At 48.2% G+C, this 19,142-nt stretch overlaps 1 protein-coding gene across 2 annotated transcripts in view; it reads left to right on the top strand.

The window, feature by feature from the left end:
• DPYSL5 (dihydropyrimidinase like 5) overlaps positions 1-19,142 on the top strand; it is a 96,178-nt gene that overhangs the window by 73,583 nt on the left and 3,453 nt on the right. For both annotated transcript variants that reach the window (XM_072770744.1, XM_072770746.1), the window contains 7 exons: positions 1,775-1,819; positions 3,771-3,846; positions 4,743-4,899; positions 9,735-9,876; positions 11,073-11,215; positions 12,067-12,274; positions 17,498-17,666. In XM_072770744.1, the coding sequence (XP_072626845.1) occupies positions 1,775-1,819; positions 3,771-3,846; positions 4,743-4,899; positions 9,735-9,876; positions 11,073-11,215; positions 12,067-12,274; positions 17,498-17,666 (940 nt within the window). The remainder of the gene's footprint in view (positions 1-1,774; positions 1,820-3,770; positions 3,847-4,742; positions 4,900-9,734; positions 9,877-11,072; positions 11,216-12,066; positions 12,275-17,497; positions 17,667-19,142) is intronic.

Raw genomic sequence — 19,142 nt, 5'->3', positions numbered from 1 at the left:
GACTCAATCCGGACTCCAGGATCATGCCCTGAGCCAAAGGCAGATGCTCAACCACTGAGCCACCCAGACATCCCTGGATTCATAGAATCTTTTTTTTCTAAGATTTTATTTATTTACTCATGAGAGCACACAGAGAGAAGCAGAGACATAGGCAGACAGAGAAGCAGGCTCCCTGTGGGGAGCCCGATGTAGGACTCGATCCCAGGACCCTGGGATCATGCCCTGAGCCAAAGGCCTTGGGCTTCCTTGGGAATGACATTTGGGGGGAAACCAGACCCATCTGATTTGATTCTGATTTCAGGGATCTGAGGGAGACAATGTGAGCACAGCAGGGGCTGCTTTCCCCAAAATTGAATGGGCAGTGGGGAGACAGAGTGAAAGGACCTTCATGAGTTTTTTTTTTTTTAAAGATTTTATTTATTTATTCATGAGAGAGAGAGAGAGAGAGGCAGAGACATAGGCAGAGGGAGAAGCAGGCTCCATGCAGGGAGCCTGATGTGGGACTCAATCCCGAGTCCCTAGGATCACGCCCTGCGTTAAAAGCGGTGCTAAACCACTGAGCCACCCGGGCTGCCCGGACCTTCATGTTTTAAAAGAAATTCCAGGCTATAAGCCAGTGAGTGAGTCAACGTTTTTGGAATGAGATCCTTTTGAGCATCTGAGGAAAACTTCAGATGCTTCCCACCAACAACCAGAGGCACACAGGTGTCCATGCTCCCTGCCCCTTATTACCCCATGACCCACGGCAATGGTAATGAAAAGCCCCACCATCCTTCTGCCCTGTGGTTTTGTCCTTGTGCAGTTTTGCAGGGCATCCACCCACATCCCCCATAGCCCCCCAACTAAAGAATTCTGCTCTGGCGGGATCACATTGGACAAATAGTGCCTTCTTGTCCTGTGACCCTATTCAGATATCCTCTGCCATTCGTGAGGAGAAAGCTATTTCCCATTTCTTCAAAGCCTTCCGTGCAGAATGCTGGCTGGATGTTCACGAGGCACAAGGATCCAGAGACAGGATGTGATGGCACTGCCATCAGTCGGGCAAGACCCTGAGTGTGCCTGTGAGAACAGGAGTGGGCGGTGGTCACAGGACTGGGCTTTGTTCACTTATAGGAGGGCAAGAGCAAGGCTTTGACTGTAGGGTATTAATAGCATGAGCCATCACTGACATCATCTGCTGGTTAAAGTCTCCACGCCGGGGGAGATTTTGCTCTCCAGAGGACACTCGGCAATGCCTAGTGACGTTTTTGGTTGTCCCACCTGGGGATGGTACTGCTGGCATCTAGTGGGTAGAGGTGAGGGATGCTGCTTGAGGATCCCAGGATGCCCAGAGAGCCCCTACCTCCAAGAATTACTGGACTCAGAATGTTTATAGTGCTGAGGTTCAGAAACCCTGGTCTAGGCTAATTTCCAGCCTGATATTAGGATTGTTCTTTGCTACCGCGCTGTGTGGCTGTGGAGACAATACACCAGAAAGCATGGAGAGATGGGACTCTAGATTTCCCTTTGCTTTTGTTTCCTTGCCTTTTATTTAAGGCCCGAGTAGCATCCCAAAAGGATATGCTGGGGATACTAAGTTCTCGGATTCCCTCAGGGCGAGCAGAGTGCTTGGAGCTTGGTGCTCCTGTGATGCAGCCTCTATGGGTGCTGTTGACCCTTCCAACTCTGTGTTCGATGTACCAACACTTTCGACAAAGTGGGCTCCCGAGCAGATGTGGGCTTGCTTAGAAGAAATGGTGAGGCTTGTTTTCTTCCTGTCCTTTGTTTCTAACAGCTGGAAGCTGAAGCCACTCACCGAGTCATCACCATTGCAAACAGGGTAAGTAGACCCCACCTGCCCCTGAACCTGTTCTCGACTCTGGGTTCAGAAACCAGAATCTTCTGTCTACACAGTGGAGTCCCATTCTGTCCTGGCTGCCAACATCATCCCTGACTCGCAGGACCCCAAAACTGCTTGCTGGGTGAATGCTGCTGTTCCCATAGACCTGGCGGAGGTCCTTGCTGTCTGCTCTCTCTTCCACCCCCTTGAGCTTGCTGAGTCTGGCTTCACTGCTCAAGTGGAAGTGGTTCCCACGGGAGGAGGATGGGTTTGGAAGCCACAGAGCCTCCCTGCAACCAAACTCTGTCTTCTGTAGAGGAATTTGGTAGATGTTTGCTTTGAGAACTGAGATTTAAGCCTCTGCCTCTGGACCACTTAGAAGTTTTCCTTGGTATCGCTCAGGGTCAGGGGGTGCAGATGCAGTGTGGTGGTGGGAAATGAGCAAGAGATGTGAGGGCTTTACCAAATATAAGCTCTCCACGTATGCAGGTCACTCAACCACTCTGATAGACTCTTTTGTTGTCTGAAATTGGTATAGTAATAACACTTCTCACGGATGGTTGTGAGGATCAAAGGAGGCAGAGAAGGAAAGGCACTTTATAAACAGCAGAGCACTAGACCAAGGTTATTTCTCCTTCTAAATGATCATTAAAGAGTTCAATTTGCTCAGATAATCTGAACTGTCGCCTCTAGAACACGGGTTTTCTCAGTGTGGTGCCTGGACTGGGAGCATCGACATTTGTTAGAAGTTTAAGAATGCAAATTCTCAGGCCCTCGCAGACCTATTGAATCAGGAATGTGGGAATGATGCCCAGCCATCAGTTTTAAATAGCCCACCCCCGATTCTAGTGGGCACTCCTGCTCAGAGAACCTCTCTTCTGAAAAGACATGGACTGCCCCTGAAGGATGTAAGCCTCAGGGGTGGTGTTAGGAACACCAGAGAAAACACAAGAGGTTGGAGGTCCAGCGGATCTCAGAATTAGTAAAGTTGTGCCAAGCACATGACATGTTGGGCCTTTTCCTAGGCTCTCTGTCCTCTCATTTTGATAAGTAGAGAAGGCATCACAATAACATTTGGGAAAATTTTCCGATTAGCAATCTACAAGTCTGGGCACTGGACAAGGACGTTGTTTTACTGGCATGATAGTAGTTATGATATCAGTTACTTCCTGATGGAAACTTGCCCCAGAATAAAGAAAGATCTGAACAACAGAAGGCCAGATTCCTGGGTTTTGGGTTTTTTTTTTTTTTTTTTTTAAGATTTTATTTATTCTTTCATGAGAGACAGAGAGAGAGAGGCAGAGACCTAGGCAGAGGGAGAAAAAGGCTCCCTGTGGGGAGCCTGATACAGGACTCGATCCCAGGACCCCAGGATCACGTCCTAAACCAAAGGCAGATGCTCACCCACTGAGCCCCCCAGGCACTCCCAGCTTCCTGTTTTTTAGTTCAAACATATGCCCAGAGAAGTGAAGAGAGGAGAAGCTCATCGATACTACAATCCAGGTGTCTACTTGCAAGACCAATCCTGTCTGACTCAGACTCCGAACCCTGAACCTCCTGTATTTCGTTTCTTCTCCAGGGTGCATTCTATCTACTGATAAAGCAGCCCTCATACAGTATAATCCTCGACTGTCTCTAGGTCATCACACTCATGAACGAAAATAGGCCCTTGTATTAAGTTATCAATCATCTTGATTTGGGCTGGTAGAGGATGGGAGGTTCAGCCCTCAACATCTTGCCCTGGCATTGCCCCTGGGCTCTGGTGCTGGGTGCTGCCTGCCTCCTCCTCGCTTCACGCGGTCTGGGCTCGGGCTGCCCCGCATTCCCGAGAGTGGGGGCTGAGAGACGCAGGGGTTGGCACTGGGGCCAGGATTGGTTTGCCCAGGGCTGGGCTAGTGCCTAGCCGGTTCCTGGGGTTGATGCACTCTCTTCCCACTGGGTTTTCCTTTAGACTCACTGCCCGATCTACCTGGTCAACGTGTCCAGCATCTCGGCCGGCGATGTTATCGCAGCTGCTAAGATGCAAGGTGAGTCCTGGGGCTGGAATGGACAGTGCGCGTGCATGGTGGGGTCGCAGCCCTATGGGGCCCACCAGCCCGGTGTCCGCCCTGTTCTCCACTGTCACCCTCAGAAGCCTTCTGCCCTAACCCGACCTCCGTGTTCAGAACCAGTGTTTCCTCTGCACGCTTGTCTGCCTAACAGCTTTACAGGCGTGTCTGTCACCTCTCCTGGGTCTGGTAAAATTTTCCAAGTTTTCAGGCAACTTGTTCATTGCTATCTTTTTGGCCTCTTGGGTTTTACTAGTGGTTGCCTTGGTAACCAACATAAAATACTGGACCAGTTCCAATGGGCCTTTCAAGGGGTGCCTGAGAAGGCCCTGGAGAAATAACAGGTAGGAGCCCAACCTCCCTCACAGCCACCTGGCTCCATGTCCGAGCCCCAGGGCACCTGTGGGTCATGGCCTGGCTCAGGGTGCCAGTGAGGTCCTGGTAACAGGAGAAACAAAGTCATGGTCACAGACCTGGGGATATAAATCAGAGCAAGGGCTTCCAGCCTTCTGGCAGTATGGCCTCGAGATCTGGCCCCTCACCTCTCCCCTAGGGGCAGCCCCTTGTGTGTCTCACCTGCACCGGTGCCTCTCCCTCCTCCTGTCCGTGCCCTACAGCCCCAGTGCTCCAGCCAAAGGGAGCTCCTCCAAGCGCCCCTCCTCGGCACCCCTGCCCTTCTGTCCTCCTTGTCTGGAGCCAGCAGTAGCCATGTGGAGTGCCCTGGCCTCGAACCCCTCTGTGTTCTCAAACGTCTGCGTGAGCGTGGGCAAGTCCCTCCCTCCCCCTGACTTCGGCTCCTCCACCTGTGGCCAGTCAGACCAGTGAGCTCTCAGTTCAGTGGCTTCCCAGTTATGGTCTGACCTTCCTTCTTCCAGGGAAGGTTGTGCTGGCTGAGACCACCACTGCGCATGCCACACTGACGGGCTTACACTACTACCACCAGGACTGGTCCCACGCGGCGGCCTATGTCACGGTGCCTCCCCTGAGACTGGACACCAACACCTCAACCTACCTCATGAGCCTGCTGGCCAAGTAAGGCACCCCGGCAGAATGCTGGGGCCCCCGGAGCACATCGCTGACTCGTAATATGTGCCTCCCCGGGGATTGATAGATCTTCAAGGTGATGTCGTAGAGGCCCCAGATCTGACCTGGGGTTGATTCCCTTGTGCCCGTGGAAAGACTTAGCTCCGGTTCCCTTCTCCAGAGCCTGTCAGCTAATTGCCATCCCATGGGGCTTCTCTGACCACTTGAGTTGGAGTGAGAGCTTCTGAAGTGTAAGAGTCAAGAGCTTATCAGTGTGAACAGTGCCGATTCGGAATTTCAAAGGACATTGCTTCCTTACCCTGAAGACCCTTGCAGGGCTATAGGTTGTGGCCTCTGACGTGTCCTGGAATATAGGTGGACCTTTCTATCTCTGGGTTCACCTCTGCCTCCTCTCGTTGCTTCGCGTGCGGTTTCTCTCCTGTGTGTTCCTCCCTTCTTTCTTTCCTCTTTACTCTTTTCCTTCTGCCCTCTCTCCCGCTTTCCCTTCATCCTTCCTTCCAGATCTCCTTTTCTCCAGCCCCCTCTCTTTTTAACACTACTTTTCCCCATCTGATCCAAATAGAAAAGGCACAGATTTAACAAACAGTCTGAATGAATAGCTTTTGTTCTGTTCCCAAACTGCTTGCAGTTTCTTTATTTCCTTTAATGACATTTTGGGTGGAATCCATTGCTTTCTCTCCCTTCTGGTCATTAAAGTCCAGTCTAGTTTAAACATCAGCGTCCTCCCTTCCCCATGCCCAATTCAGGGCCGGGGGATTCTTCTCCACACCCAAGCATCATGCAGGGCACAGGCCCAGTGTGGGCTCTCTTGTGCCTTCCTTACACCATCCCCAGCTCCAGGAGATAGATTTCAGCTTGACCTCTTCCTTCCTTACCTTCTAGCTTCCAGAACCAGCAGCATCCCCATAAACAAAGATCCTGGAAGGCAGCTCAAGCCTGACTGCCTTCTGGAGTGTCTGGGCCCCAGTGAAAGCTCTCACAGCTTTGCCATTGTCTATGGTGGGAGGGCAGGTTGTCCCCACCCCACTGGCTCTCCTTGCCCAGAGCCCCAGGGCCAGTCCACCAGTCCACCTCTCAGACAGATGCCCACTGCCATCACCTCTGTTCTCCATGGGTGAACCTATTGAGATGTGCCCTCCTTAACTGCTAGGAAAGAGTAGGGAAGCCCACGCAAACCACAAAAAAGAAGAAGGAAGGAAAGATTACAGGGCTATCCATTCTGCAACATTTCAGTCTCCCTGCCTGTCTTCTGCTTCCATACCCCTGGGGATGGTGATTGACCTCTCTCTCCTAGGATGATGAGGAGAATGATTGAGAGAAGTGGCCAGCCCCAACTAAAGGGGACTGTCTTTAGATAACCAGGCACTTACTCTATCCATGCATGTCCTTACGTTTCCATCCTGGTTGCCACCAACTGGAGAATCCCCACCAGACATCCTGCTGTGTTAACACCTTAAAGTGGGGTGTGGGGCGCAGTCAATCAGGTCTCAGAGGGAGGAGGCCCCTGGAGGGGCAGTGTATGTGCAGCACAGTGCCGTGATTATTTCCCCTCCCACAGTATTGCTGTGACACTGAGCAGCAGCGGCCCTTACAGACTGAAATGAATTAGGGAGTATGAGAGAGGAAAAATGTCAGGTCAGCTCTTACTTATAAAAATGTTTCTCAGGGGCATCTGGGCGGTCCAGTCGCTGAAGCATCCGTCTCTTGATCGCAGCTCAGGTCTTGATCTCAGAGTTGTGAGTTCAAGCCCCACGTTGGACTCCTTGCTGGGTGCGGGGTCTACTTTAAAAAAAAAAAAAAAAAAGCTTCTCATTGGGAAAAACCAGCCTCCTTCTCATCATTATCAACATAACAAAAACAAACAAGTGTCAAGAGCCCACTGTAATACTTTGGGCTCAGTTCCAAGGTCAAAGAATTTTTTGAAACCACTCTGCTTGCCACAGGCAATTCCATGGAAAGAACAGAAGGGTGGTAAAGGCCTCCACCTACCCAAATTCAAATAGGCTGGGGGTGGGGGGAGTATTATTAATTGAATGATTTAAGTTTTTATATCTAGCCTATTTTTAGTTTAAATTATGTAAATAAATTCACTCAAGTTGAATTGTAATTTCATGTGAGCTATTATGAGAAGAGTTTGAATTCCTTTTTAAAATCAGTGCATATTGTGAAAGTGTGCAATTTTATAGAATTTGGAGCATTGTTTAACATTTATATTATTTACAGGAATTTATGGTCACTATCATTTTGTCTTTAGGACGCATTGTTGGTGATAATTGATATTACACAAAATACTTGATAGAAAACCCAGACACCAATTACCATATTCTTGTAAGAAAATGTGTGCTGCTTCATCATGATCTACCTTCAGATATGATTTCTTATATATCAGATCAGGGTAAAAACCACAATCTACAGATGTAAGAGTTTATCCTTTACTTAAAATCTAGTTTCTTTTTCCTTTCTTGTTTTCTTTTTTAATTGAAGTCTAGTTGACCCACGATGTGACATTAGTTTTAGGCGTGCAACAATGATTTGACAGCTCTATGGGTTATGCTAGGCTCACCAGTGTAGCTCCTATCTGTCACCATACAACACTACTGCGGTGCCATTGACAGTATTCCCTATCTGTGCCTTTCATCCCAGTGACTTACTCAGGCAGTGACTGGAAACCGGTACTGACCCCTCCCCTTCACCCATTTTGCCTATCCCTCCACCCCCTCCCTCTTGGCAACCATCAGTTTGTTCTCTGTGTAAAAAATCTAATTTATTAGAGGGGCCAGAAGTTTTTTCATCTGAATATGTAAAATGTTAAAGTACTTAAGAAAGCCGGTCATGTTTTAAACTTTAAAGAGTATGGTTTGGTGTGTCCTATCTCCTAGATTCAGGGCAGCATTAGGTGACCTCTAAAGCCCTTCTGGAAAGGGCGCCTGGGTGGCTCAGCCATTAGGTGTCTGCCTTCAGCTCAGGTGGTGATCTCATGCTCCTGGGATTGAACCCCACATCAGGTTCCCAGCTAGCGGGGAGTATGCTTCTCCTTCTCCTTCTGCGCCTCCTCCCCCCACTCATGCTTGCACTCTCACTCTCAAACAAACAAATAAAAAATCTTAAAAAAAAAAATTCCTTTTGGAATGTGACCACATTCATTCACACCTAACCCAAGGGCACCTAGGAGTCTTTTTTGAAGGTGGCTGCTCAGTAAGACTTGGTTAAAGAATTGGAGTTGAGGTCCCTAATACTCAGCCCATGACTCTTAAAGGCACATCTTCCAATCTAAAACCTTCCTCGGGCTTCTGGAGGACCTCTGAGAAGAAGGTGAAACTCTGTTGGGTTCTGCAGGCCCAGGGTATGTGGGCATCCCTGGGGCACCCTAGAGCAAACCCTCTACTCTGTGGAGAGTCCCTCCTGCAATCTTTGAGAAGGCCCAGAGCAGCATCTTTGGCTAATGAGGACATCAGCCCATGCTACAGGGAGAGCTAAGTCATCTCACTGTGGATTTGGCCAAGGACATCAGTCATTTGGCACCATTTGTGACTGACGAGCCCTGCCAGGCCCCCAGTAATCAGCCCAATGTGCAGCCTGACCCTGAATCGTCTGAGGGCTTGACAAATATGCCTGGTCACCAACTCAGTGAATGCCTTCTGCTCCCAAATTCCCCTTCTGATGTGGGCAGCTTGGATGGCCCGCAGGCATTCCCAAGGCTTTAGCACCTCCTACAAATAGATTAGACTCTTAGGGCTCCTGCTGTGTAGTCCCAGCAATCGTCCCCCTCTCCCACATGACCCCATGCTGCAGCCTGGACCCTCTGTGCCCTCCAACAGTGTTCTCTCCTGACGTTGCCCCAGCCTGGGCAACGTGGACATCCTTCCCCCTCTGCCCCTCCCCACCTCTGAGTCCTCAGTCTACAGAGATCTCTGAACAAGGCCAAGTTCTCTGCCGTCTCATGCATGGTCTCACCCTCCTGAGTCTCTGCCCTAAGTTCCTAGCTAGCCTAGAACACCCGGAGAGCTGAAGCCACCCGCAACCTTGCACAGACACCAGCCTCAGTGACCGCCTGATGGTCATGGTGGGCAGGGGTGATGAACTAGTTGACTTGAATGTCATGACTGGTTTATGAAGACAGACTTCTGTCTTGGCCCTGCTTTCCCCTTCTGCCAGTAGAACTCCACATCCAAGAAAGGCTATGACTGCAAGTTATTTAGCAAAGCATTGAAAAATATTAGGAAAGAAAATCCCCATAATTCCATATTGAGAAATTAAATTATTAATATTTTGATATATTTCCTTCTGGTTCTATGTGTGTACTATATGTTATTATAATAACTGGGTTCATCTCTTTTTTTCATATAGCAGTGTATCCTGTTTGCCTGTATCAGTAAAAATTCTTTTAAAACATCTTTTTTAACAGCTAAATAACATTTCGAAAACATTGAACCTGTAAATGTTTTGCCCAGCACATGCTTATCACCAACAGGGACTGGTAGGGGTTGAGGAAGATGAGGGGAAGTTGGTATGGGGGCTTATGGCTATAAACCCCCCCTCAATGATCAAAATTCTAAGTTCAATTTTTCTCTGCCCTCCGTCTTAACCCTTAAAAGTTGACATCCCAAAGGCTGACGCTGGCAGTTGGTGTCACACTCAGCCCATATGCCCATTCTGCAGATGAGCCAACTGAGGTTCACACAGATGAAATAACTTGTCAGGGGTCATACTTTAGAGATCAGCTTTGCCTGGATCCCAAGAGAAGGCTTTTCTGCTGCATCTGTCCCCACTCTTTGGAACCCTGGCCTCCCTCCCTTACTAGTCACATCCTTCTCTCTATCCAGTGATACTCTGAACATTGTGGCATCAGATCACCGGCCTTTCACTACGAAGCAGAAAGCTATGGGCAAGGAGGACTTCACCAAGATTCCGCATGGAGTGAGTGGCGTGCAGGACCGCATGAGCGTCATCTGGGAGAGAGGAGTGGTACGTTCTAGGGACCCCTCTCTGCTCAAGTCCTAGCAAGAGTTTTCACTCTTTGGAAGCCTGCATCAATGGCTCCTTGTTTCACTTAAAAACAAAACCAAAAAGGTCATTTTTCCCCCCAGTCAGAAAGGTAGTATGGCCTACTATAGAAATTTGGAAAGTATGGAAAAATATTAGGAAAGAAAATCCCCATAATTCCATATTGAGAAATTAAATTATTAATATTTTGATATATTTCCTTCAGGTTCTATGTGTATACCATATGTTATTATAATAACTGGGCTCATCTTTTTTTTTTTTCATATAGCAGTGTATCCTGAGTGTTTGCCTGTATCAGTAAAAATTCTTTTAAAACATCTTTTTTACCAGCCTAATAACATTTCCTCCAATGGTAGTACCACATTTGTTCATCCTTCCCTGATGTTTGGAACTTTTAGCTGTTTTAAATTTTTGCACTTACAAATACTGCTGCAGAGAATTTCTTTGTTCATGAGTAAATATATATATGTCAGCATTCTAATTATTTCTTTAGGACAGATTCCTAGAAGCAGATTTCTGAGCCAAAGGATATGAACATTTTTAAGGTTCTTTATATATTTTGCCTAATTGCTTTTCAAAAAAGATAAGGACTAGGACTTCATTTGAATACCACCTGTTCTCCCCATGAAGAATAAGTATTTTTGGTCTTGACCTATCACAGATTAGACACAGCAAAGTATGAACCTAAGGAGAATTTGAAGTCCTGAAGACTAAGCCACCAGCTCACGGGGGCCCATGAGTAGCTGAGGAGTCCCCCTTGAGGGATGTCCATGGTGCTCTCACTGGTAGGTGAGGCAGTAAGATGTTTTTCAAGAGAACAAAATATATGTTCCTTTGTGGATGGAGGGAGGCTCCTGACCCATCCATAGGGGGCACATAAGTAGAGCTTTTTGTACAAACAGGAGGTAAATTTCCACCAGGTAGACAGCCTTATGCAAAGTGCCCACTCACCACTGTTGCTTGATGAAGGAGTAAGGAGTGAGCAAGCCTGGGAACCAAGCCAACCGGTTGGCTTATCTGAGATGGTCCCCACATCATTGTCCTTCTCGGCACCATTGTTCTGATCAACTGAAGGGCCACAGGCCAGAGTCAAGGGTGACCAAGGGTTTGAGGCACACATAGGGTTTGGTTGACTTGACACTTTTGCAATGCTTCAGGTTGGAGGAAAGATGGATGAGAACCGTTTTGTGGCTGTTACCAGTTCCAATGCAGCGAAGATTCTCAACCTGTATCCCCGCAAAGGCCGCATCATCCCTGGAGCTGATGCTGACGTGGTGGTGTGGGATCCAGAAGCCACAAAGTAAAACCTGCTGCTTGTTTCCAGGGCTAGAGGGATATGGGGTATTTAAGGAACTTATCTTACAAAACTCCACAAGCTTATCATCTTTGCATTGCATCTAGCATAGAGAAGTATGACCCTGAGGTGTGGTTCAGTTCAACAAATATTTGAAGGCCTGCATGGTCTGGGCAGCGCAGAGTCTACTTGAAAGTCTCTCTCCTTTTGTCCCTCCTGCCCGAGCTTTCTCCTTCTCTCTCAAAAATAAATAAATCTAAATAAACAGGCAAATAAACACTAGAGTTTAGCCCAGTTGATTAATTTCCTGGGGCTGCCCTAGCCCTACCACAGACTGGGGGGCTTATACAGCAGAAATGGATTTTCTCACAGTTCTGGAGGCTAGAAGTCCAAGATCAAGGCATCAGCAGGGCTCACCAGGGCTGGTTTCATCTGAGGCCTCTCTCCTTGGGTTGTCAATGGCTGTCTTTCCCCTCCATCTTCACATGGTCTTTCCTCTATGAGTGTCCATGTCTGGTGTCTCAGTTTCCTCTTCTTATAAAGACATCAGTCAGATTGGATTAGGGTCCACCCTATGACCTCATTTTACTTAAATTAGCTCTTTAAAAATCCTATCTCTAAATGCAGGCACATTCAGAGACTGGGGGTGTATAAATTTGGGAGATGATAACAATTCAGTCGGCAACAACCAGTTTTTAGGGATTATTCCTTCCCACAGAGCATCCTCCCTTCCCACTAAACATCACCCCTTGTCACTGAGCATCATCCCATCCCACTGAGCATCTCCTCTTCCCACTGAGATGAATTATCTTTACCTCTTCTCAGAGCTTTCTCTCCCACCACTCCCTTTCCGCCAGGACCATCTCAGCCAGCACCCAGGTGCAGGGAGGAGACTTCAACCTGTATGAGAACATGCGCTGCCATGGCGTACCACTGGTCACCATCAGCCGGGGGCGAGTCGTGTACGAGAATGGTGTCTTCATGTGTGCGGAGGGCACTGGCAAGTTCTACCCCCTGAGGTCCTTCCCAGATACTGTCTACAAGAAGCTAGTCCAGAGAGAAAAGGTAAGAGGAGGAAAGGGGAAGAAGGTATATGGAAAGAAGTTCCTGTTGGGGAATTCTAGAATGGCTATTTTAAATCTCAAAGATGTTCTCTGTTTTTCCCACTGCATCCTATTGCCTGGAATGGCTACCTTGGGAATAATCGGAAGAACAGAAAGGGGTACCTATAACAGTAAAATGTCGTGAGAACCGTTGCTAATTCCCCTGCAGCTAGGGAAATACCACGAGATGCTCAGAGATGTCCCCAAAGTCTACTCTCTAGGAGGACTCTTGGCAGCCCTCTGATAGGATTCCTGGCTTGGCCTGGGTTATCATATTTGCCCTGGAGTTTCTCTTTCCCTGAAACCTCCCTTTTCCCTGTGACTGTAGTAAGGTGGGTGGGATTTACCACGTCTGTAATAGTGCATATTTTAGGGGTCCCACCCAGTCCTTGGATTCCATAAACACCTGTTCACTAAATCTTTGGGCTTCATCTCATCCCCAGGGCTTCTGTCCTCTGAGTAGACAAGTCACCCAAAAGAAGACTGGCTGTTCCCTCATTGCTTGGGAATTGATGGTCCAGCCTTATCACTGAGAGCTGTCCCAGAGAATCAGGCCTGAGTTCTTGCTGACAACTCCAGGTGCTGGGAACTGCAGCCCTGGCCTCTGGGTGGATGTCCCAGATCATCAGCAAAGAGCAAATCTGATACAGGGACAGCATCATGCTGTTTCCCTTCCCCTTCTTTGTGGCAAAAGGCAATATTCTAGAAGTGTTCTTCTATCACCGAGAGCCCCGCAACCCGTGCCTTACTGGTCCAGCAGCTCTCTTGCCTAGGCTCTGGGATGCTGTGGTTGGAATCATGGCACACTTAAGAGATGTCAATCCTTTTTTTTTTTTTTTTTTTTTAATTTCCTCATTCATCTTCTCCTGTGTTCTATTCTTCTGTTCCTTTTGTCCAGTCCCTCCCAATCCTCTGTACACAGCACCTACTCACTATGTGTTCTGAAAGTAGTTCAGCAAAGTTTCTGGTAAGCTGCCCAGCTCAGCCTCATCAGTCAGCCACTTGTCTGTGCAGGGATGAGACTCAGTAAAATGGGGTGTGTGTTTTTTGGCCAGAGGCCCGAAGTAGCAGCTGGTGGGGGCACCCTTTCTAGATTCTTCCAGGTCACCTCCCCACCCCCACCTCACCCCCCATATCATAGTCACTGTCCCAGACCAGCATCAGCTTCCTACTCTTAGGTGCTGTGTTCTCTACTCACCATCAGCTCTGACTTCCGGCAGGGACCAGAAATATAAAGGACCCTGACCGAAAAAGACTCAGTTGCCATGTTGCTGAGCTCTAGAAATCTGCTCAATAGTATCCCAAGAATAGGCCTTTTAAGAGCTGCCTGTGGCTTGGCACACTTACCATGAAATGATTACATGACCTCTTGTCTTCAGCCAAACTCTTGGTTCTCTAGTCTTTATGCAAAGGCCAGACTTCCTGACTCAGTCCCTCAGGCCTCCCCTCCTTGTTCCCATTCTTGTTCCTTCCTGGAACCACCCAAAGGCTTTCAGGAGCAGCTGCTTCAGCCTGTGCCTTACCAGCTGTTCTCTGAACACCCACTACTCTGGCTGGCCTGTAAGGCCCCAGTCCTGGAAGGAAGATTCCACCAGGTGGGATGGGAGGCTAGCACAGGCCTTCCTGCTCTCCTCAGACCTCTAACCAAGACCTTGTTTCACCCTGAGTGTGGTCCTCCATAGAGCCCCACTGTACAAGTTCACTGACAAAAACCACAGCTTTCACAAATACAGTCCAGCTTTCCTGGGCTGGAAGGGGGATGTGTGTTGGGACAAGGGGAATGCTAGAGCCGGGTACTACCAGTTTTAATTCCCCATCTTTGACTATCAAATATAATTTTTTTAAGTTTTATTTACTTCAGTAATCTTTACACTCCACATGGGAGTCAAACTCACAACCCCAAGATTAAGAGTCACATGCTCCTCTGACCAAGCCAGCCAGGACTCCTAATTTTCAGATCCAATTTTAAGTAGCCAGACAAACAAGAGTTCTGGGTTCCTGAAGGCACAAGAGGGAAGCGTGAACCAGTCTGTGACCACTGAGTCACTCCTGATTCGTTGGCTTAGGAGCCCTTGAGGTCCTACCATTGCCTGGTTCATTCCCAGTCTTGATGAAGTGAGGGCATGTAAGCCTGATATTTGAGATGTAATGCTCTAAAGTGTAAGAGTAAGCAGGGCATGTTAACACCAAAAGATCAATTCTGCTGGCTTTCCCTGTGTGACAGCCCAGAGTGCTCAGAATGACGTAAAGACCCTTCTCTCCCGAAGACCAAATCTGCTGTGGGGGAGCAGACTTGGGTTACCTGAAAAAAAAAAAAAAAAAACACACATGACTTCAGTTATCAGTGTTTAATTCAAAACTCGGGGTCTGTTGCAAGATGAATGGGGCCATCTCCAGTCTACTCCCTGGATGTGGACAATGGCGGGTGGCCTCAGCCAGCTTCTGGAGGGGGTACTGGCAGGAGCAGTAAGAGTGAGGCATTCATACACCTGAACATCTGGCAAAGTGTGGCTGTCATTTTAAAAACCAAACTGGAAAATAACATTTGTTGGTTAGGATGTGGAGAAACTGGAACCCTGAATCATTGCCAGCGGGAATGTAAAATGGTGCAGCCACTTTGGAAAACAGTTGGGCAGTTCCCCAAAAGCTATATATTAGGGTTACCAAATGAGCCAGCAGTTCTACTCTTGGGTATGTCCTCAAGGGAAATACAAATATATGTCTACACAAAAGCCTGTACATAATGTTCATAGCAGCATTATTCATAGAGGCCAAGAAGTAGATACAACTCAAATGTCTCTCTGCTGTTGAATGGATAAGCAGAATGAGGCATATTCATATGGTAGAAGATTATTCAGGCAGAAAAGGAAATGGAGTTCTTACAGATACTACATGCTGCATACCTGAGCCTGAGAAAAAGATGCTAAGTGAAAGAATCAAGTCACAAAAGATCACCAATTTTATGACTCCATTTATATGAAATGTCCGGAAGCAAGAAAGCCCATAGACAGAAAATCCATCAGTGGTTACTCAGGACTAGAGGGTGGGGGAATGGGTGTGAGGTTGCTTCTGGGTGATGAAAATGTTTGTGAATGAGATGGTAGAGGTGGTGGCTCAGTGTTGTGAATATACACCACTGAAACACCACTAAATTGTATACTTTATTAATTTTTTTTTTCAGGAAGAGTGAGAGAGTGCAAGTGGGGGGAGGGCAATCTTAAGCAGACTCAGTGCTGAGCACGGAGCTCTCTGTGGAGTCGATCTCATGACCCCAAGATCATGACCTGAGCCTAAATCAAGAGTCCAATGTTTAACTGACTGAGCCACCCAGGCGCCCCTGAATTGTATACTTTAAAATAGCAAGTTTCATGGTACGTGAATTCTATTGCAATTAAAAAAAAAAAAAAGAATATCTGATGACAGTTTTGTGGTCCTTCCAAAACAGACATTTTAGTCAAGAAATAAGGTCAACAGAGAGCAGAGGAGGTATTTTAAGCCCTTCTTCTTTTTTTAATTTTTATTTATTTATTTTATTTATTTTTTATTTTAAGCCCTTCTAAAAGCCAGCCTCATAAAAGTGTGAGGTGGATACCAATTCACAGCACCGCTCCTCAGGGCCAGCCACCGTGGAAGAGCAGTAGCTCCAGGACTGATGTAAATCCAACCCAGAGGGTCTTTATCTCAAGCACTTATTACAATGACAATATAAGGTTCCCAGGAAAAAAACCTGTTGAGTTGTTGTTCTGTCACAGTCTTTATGTAAAAGAATGTATATAAGCAGAAAAAGAAAGCTAACAAAACTCATTTTCCAGAAACTGTGTATGATCAACCCCTAGAGAGCATGGGCCTCGGGGAAGAAAGTATCTCTGGTAGAGTGTTGGGTGTGCACCTAGTAGTGAGGGGGCTGCCAGAAACTGTGGCCTGCCAGGGTCACCAGCCAGCCTGTGCCAACCTATCACCCCCCAGGACCCCAGTCGCCAAAGCAAGGATGCCAAAGTGCAGCCCGGTAAAGGCCAAAATAGTTCAGACCAAAAGGGTTGAGCTAAAAGATAGATCTGTTGTTGGAGAAGATAAAGGAATTTGTAGGCTGAAGATCCTTCAAGAAATTCCCCATGTGTATTGTTTCAGCAAGATTTTCAGTAAACAGCAAGCAGCAAGGAGGTTGAGGTGATGTCCCTGACAAGTGCCTGGGGTGTAGATCATCTACACTGCTCCTTCAGATCTTATGTGCATGCTCAAACTCACTTTGAGTCCTCCTGGAAGTAGCACCTTTTAACACGAGAAAGCACATGTCAGTGACCTCTGCCATAATTAGAGCTGCTGATCCTTTATGTCACTTGCCATGCGCCAGAACAGTTCTAAGAGCTTTATGTTTATTAATTCATTTGATCTCATAACAGTTCTAGATGTAATATTAATAGGTACTATTATTATCCTAAGGAAACAGGCACAGAGAAATTAGATAACTTGCATAAGGTCACAGAGCTTCCAAGTATAAGCAGAGCTGGGATTGGAACCCAAACTATCTGGATGCAGAACATAGGCTCAACTTTATTGCCTTTGTGAGTACAGAATTAACTAGTATTGCCATTGGGGGATTCTCATCTTCAAATCAGCTATATTTTCCTTGTATCCCCACAAAGTTGTCAGATCACAGCAAAAGGCATGGCCTCTTGGGAGCCTGGCCAGTGAGGGGATAGCATTGCTCAGAAATCTGCCTGCTGCCTTGGAAAGGATTCCACTAATATTGAGAGGGAGCCAGCAGGGGCCTCCATATGCATGCACACACACCTGGATTAGGAGTTAAAAGAATCCTCTGCAGGGCACCTGGGTGGCTCAGTGGTTGAGTGGTTGAGCGCCTGCCTTCAGCTCAGGTCGTGATCCCGGGACTCTAGGATCAAATCCAGCATCGAGCTCCCCACAGGGAGCCTGCTTCTCCCTCTGCCTATGTCCCTGCCTCTCTCTGTGTGTCTCTCATGAATAAATAAATAAAATCTTTAAAGAAAAAAAAAAAAAGAATCCTCCACTCCCTGAGCTCCAGATGTAAGAAACTTTTGTCACATATAGTCATCTGGGTCCTGAGAAGAGTGGCAGCAGCCAACCTCCTGTCATCCATCCAGGAGGCTCTGGTGCCCGGGCTCTGATGGCGTCATCTTTTCCCATTTTCTCCTTCATCCTTCACTAGACCTTAAAGGTTAAGGGAGTGGACCGCACTCCCTACCTGGGGGATGTAGCTATCGTCGTGCATCCTGGGAAGAAAGAGATGGGAACACCGCTCGCCGACACCCCTACCCGGCCTGTCACCCGACACGGGGGCATGAGGGATCTTCATGAATCCAGCTTCAGCCTCTCTGGTAAGATCAGGGGCCGCTCTGATTGCCACCTGCGTCTCTGCCCCAGAGGGGTAGCCAGAGCAGAGCCCCGCCCAGGCAGAGGGACTTCCACAGCTCTTCCTCTGCATCTTCTCCCTCTCTCTCCTATCCCACATTTGGAGATGAGTGCTGGGTCCCACGTTAGAGACACACAAATATTAGGAGGGGCAAGAGGGCTCTCCCGGTCCCTGGGCACCAGCCACTCCAAGAGGCCATGGCTTGTCTGGTATTCTCCCCCTGTTTCTAAGTCCTGATATTTTTTTCCCTTGAAACATGTTGAGGGCTCTGTACACAGTGGGTGGCCCCAGGGGTGATCAGAGCTCAGAAGGGTTAACACTCTGTGCTACATGGGACTGCGCCCCGTTGTAGTCTCTGTGTCCCCATCCCTGCTCCTCACCAGCCTCTGAGAGAGGGGATTCCCTTACTCCCTTTCCTCCCTCATCTCAACCCCATGTTTGACCCTCCAGCACCTTCTCTTTTTGCCAGCAATTTTAATATGGGTAATACCATATATAATAATGTATGGGGTGTGTCTGTGCTCTGGGACTTTATTTATCCCAGGTGCCCTGCAGTAGTGAAAGGCGGTGGTCATGGCCACAAACACGGTAGCCCTCCTGGAGCACAAGCAGAAGCTGTAAGGTGGCCTGGTCCTGCAGGCAGCTTTGATGGATCCACTCGAAAGGGGCAAGGTTGGGTCTCTGTGAACATGTTGAGCGGCCTTCAGAACGAGACCAGACGGAGGCCTGTCATCCCTCTACAAGAGCCACACTGGGACCTGAACAGTAAAAGAAGCAAGATCCAAATCCTTCCACACAGCGCATATTGACTACTGGCTTACACAAGCTGTCCTAACACAAGAGGCCGAGGGGTACCAAGGGAGCAGGTCTGTCCACTGAGCTCCCTCTGTGCCCCCCCAATGTGCTGGGGGCAGCCTGGGTCAAAAGACACATGCTTCCTGTTTTGAGGACCTTGTAGTCTGTGGGGAGGAGTCCTCTCCACCACTCTCTCCATCCTCAGAGCCAATCTCATTGCCAAGATTACTCTTCCCCCACCCTGAAGGCCACTGCCACTCCTACTAGCGACAAGACCCATGTGTTGGGAGTCAGAAAGGAATCCGTGGTTGGAGTGTCAGTGGGCACTCAGGCCTTGCCACTCCAGGAGGGGTCGGTTCCCATGCCTGCCTGGGCATGGTCCCTCCTGCCGCAGCCAATCCCATGGGAAGCCACGAGGCCCTCAGAGCTGTGGGCTCTCTGGCTGGTGGCTTCTGTTCTTGCCACATCTCAGCGCAGGACTTCTCTCAAATTCAGCAAAATCAGGCATCCTCCCACCTTTCTTCCACCCCACCTTGTCTGTTCTGGATGGGCTGGACTGAAGAATGTTCCATTAACTCTCTGGGACACCAAGCCTCCTAAGTCTTGAGATTTCAAGATGCTGGGCCTATGAGGTGTGGTTCTTTGG

Source organism: Canis lupus, chromosome 12 (assembly GCF_048164855.1).
Source record: "Canis lupus baileyi chromosome 12, mCanLup2.hap1, whole genome shotgun sequence".
NCBI lineage: Eukaryota > Metazoa > Chordata > Mammalia > Carnivora > Canidae > Canis > Canis lupus.
The sequence above is the reverse complement of the archived record's forward strand: the minus strand, read 5'-3'. Positions and strand labels throughout refer to the sequence as shown.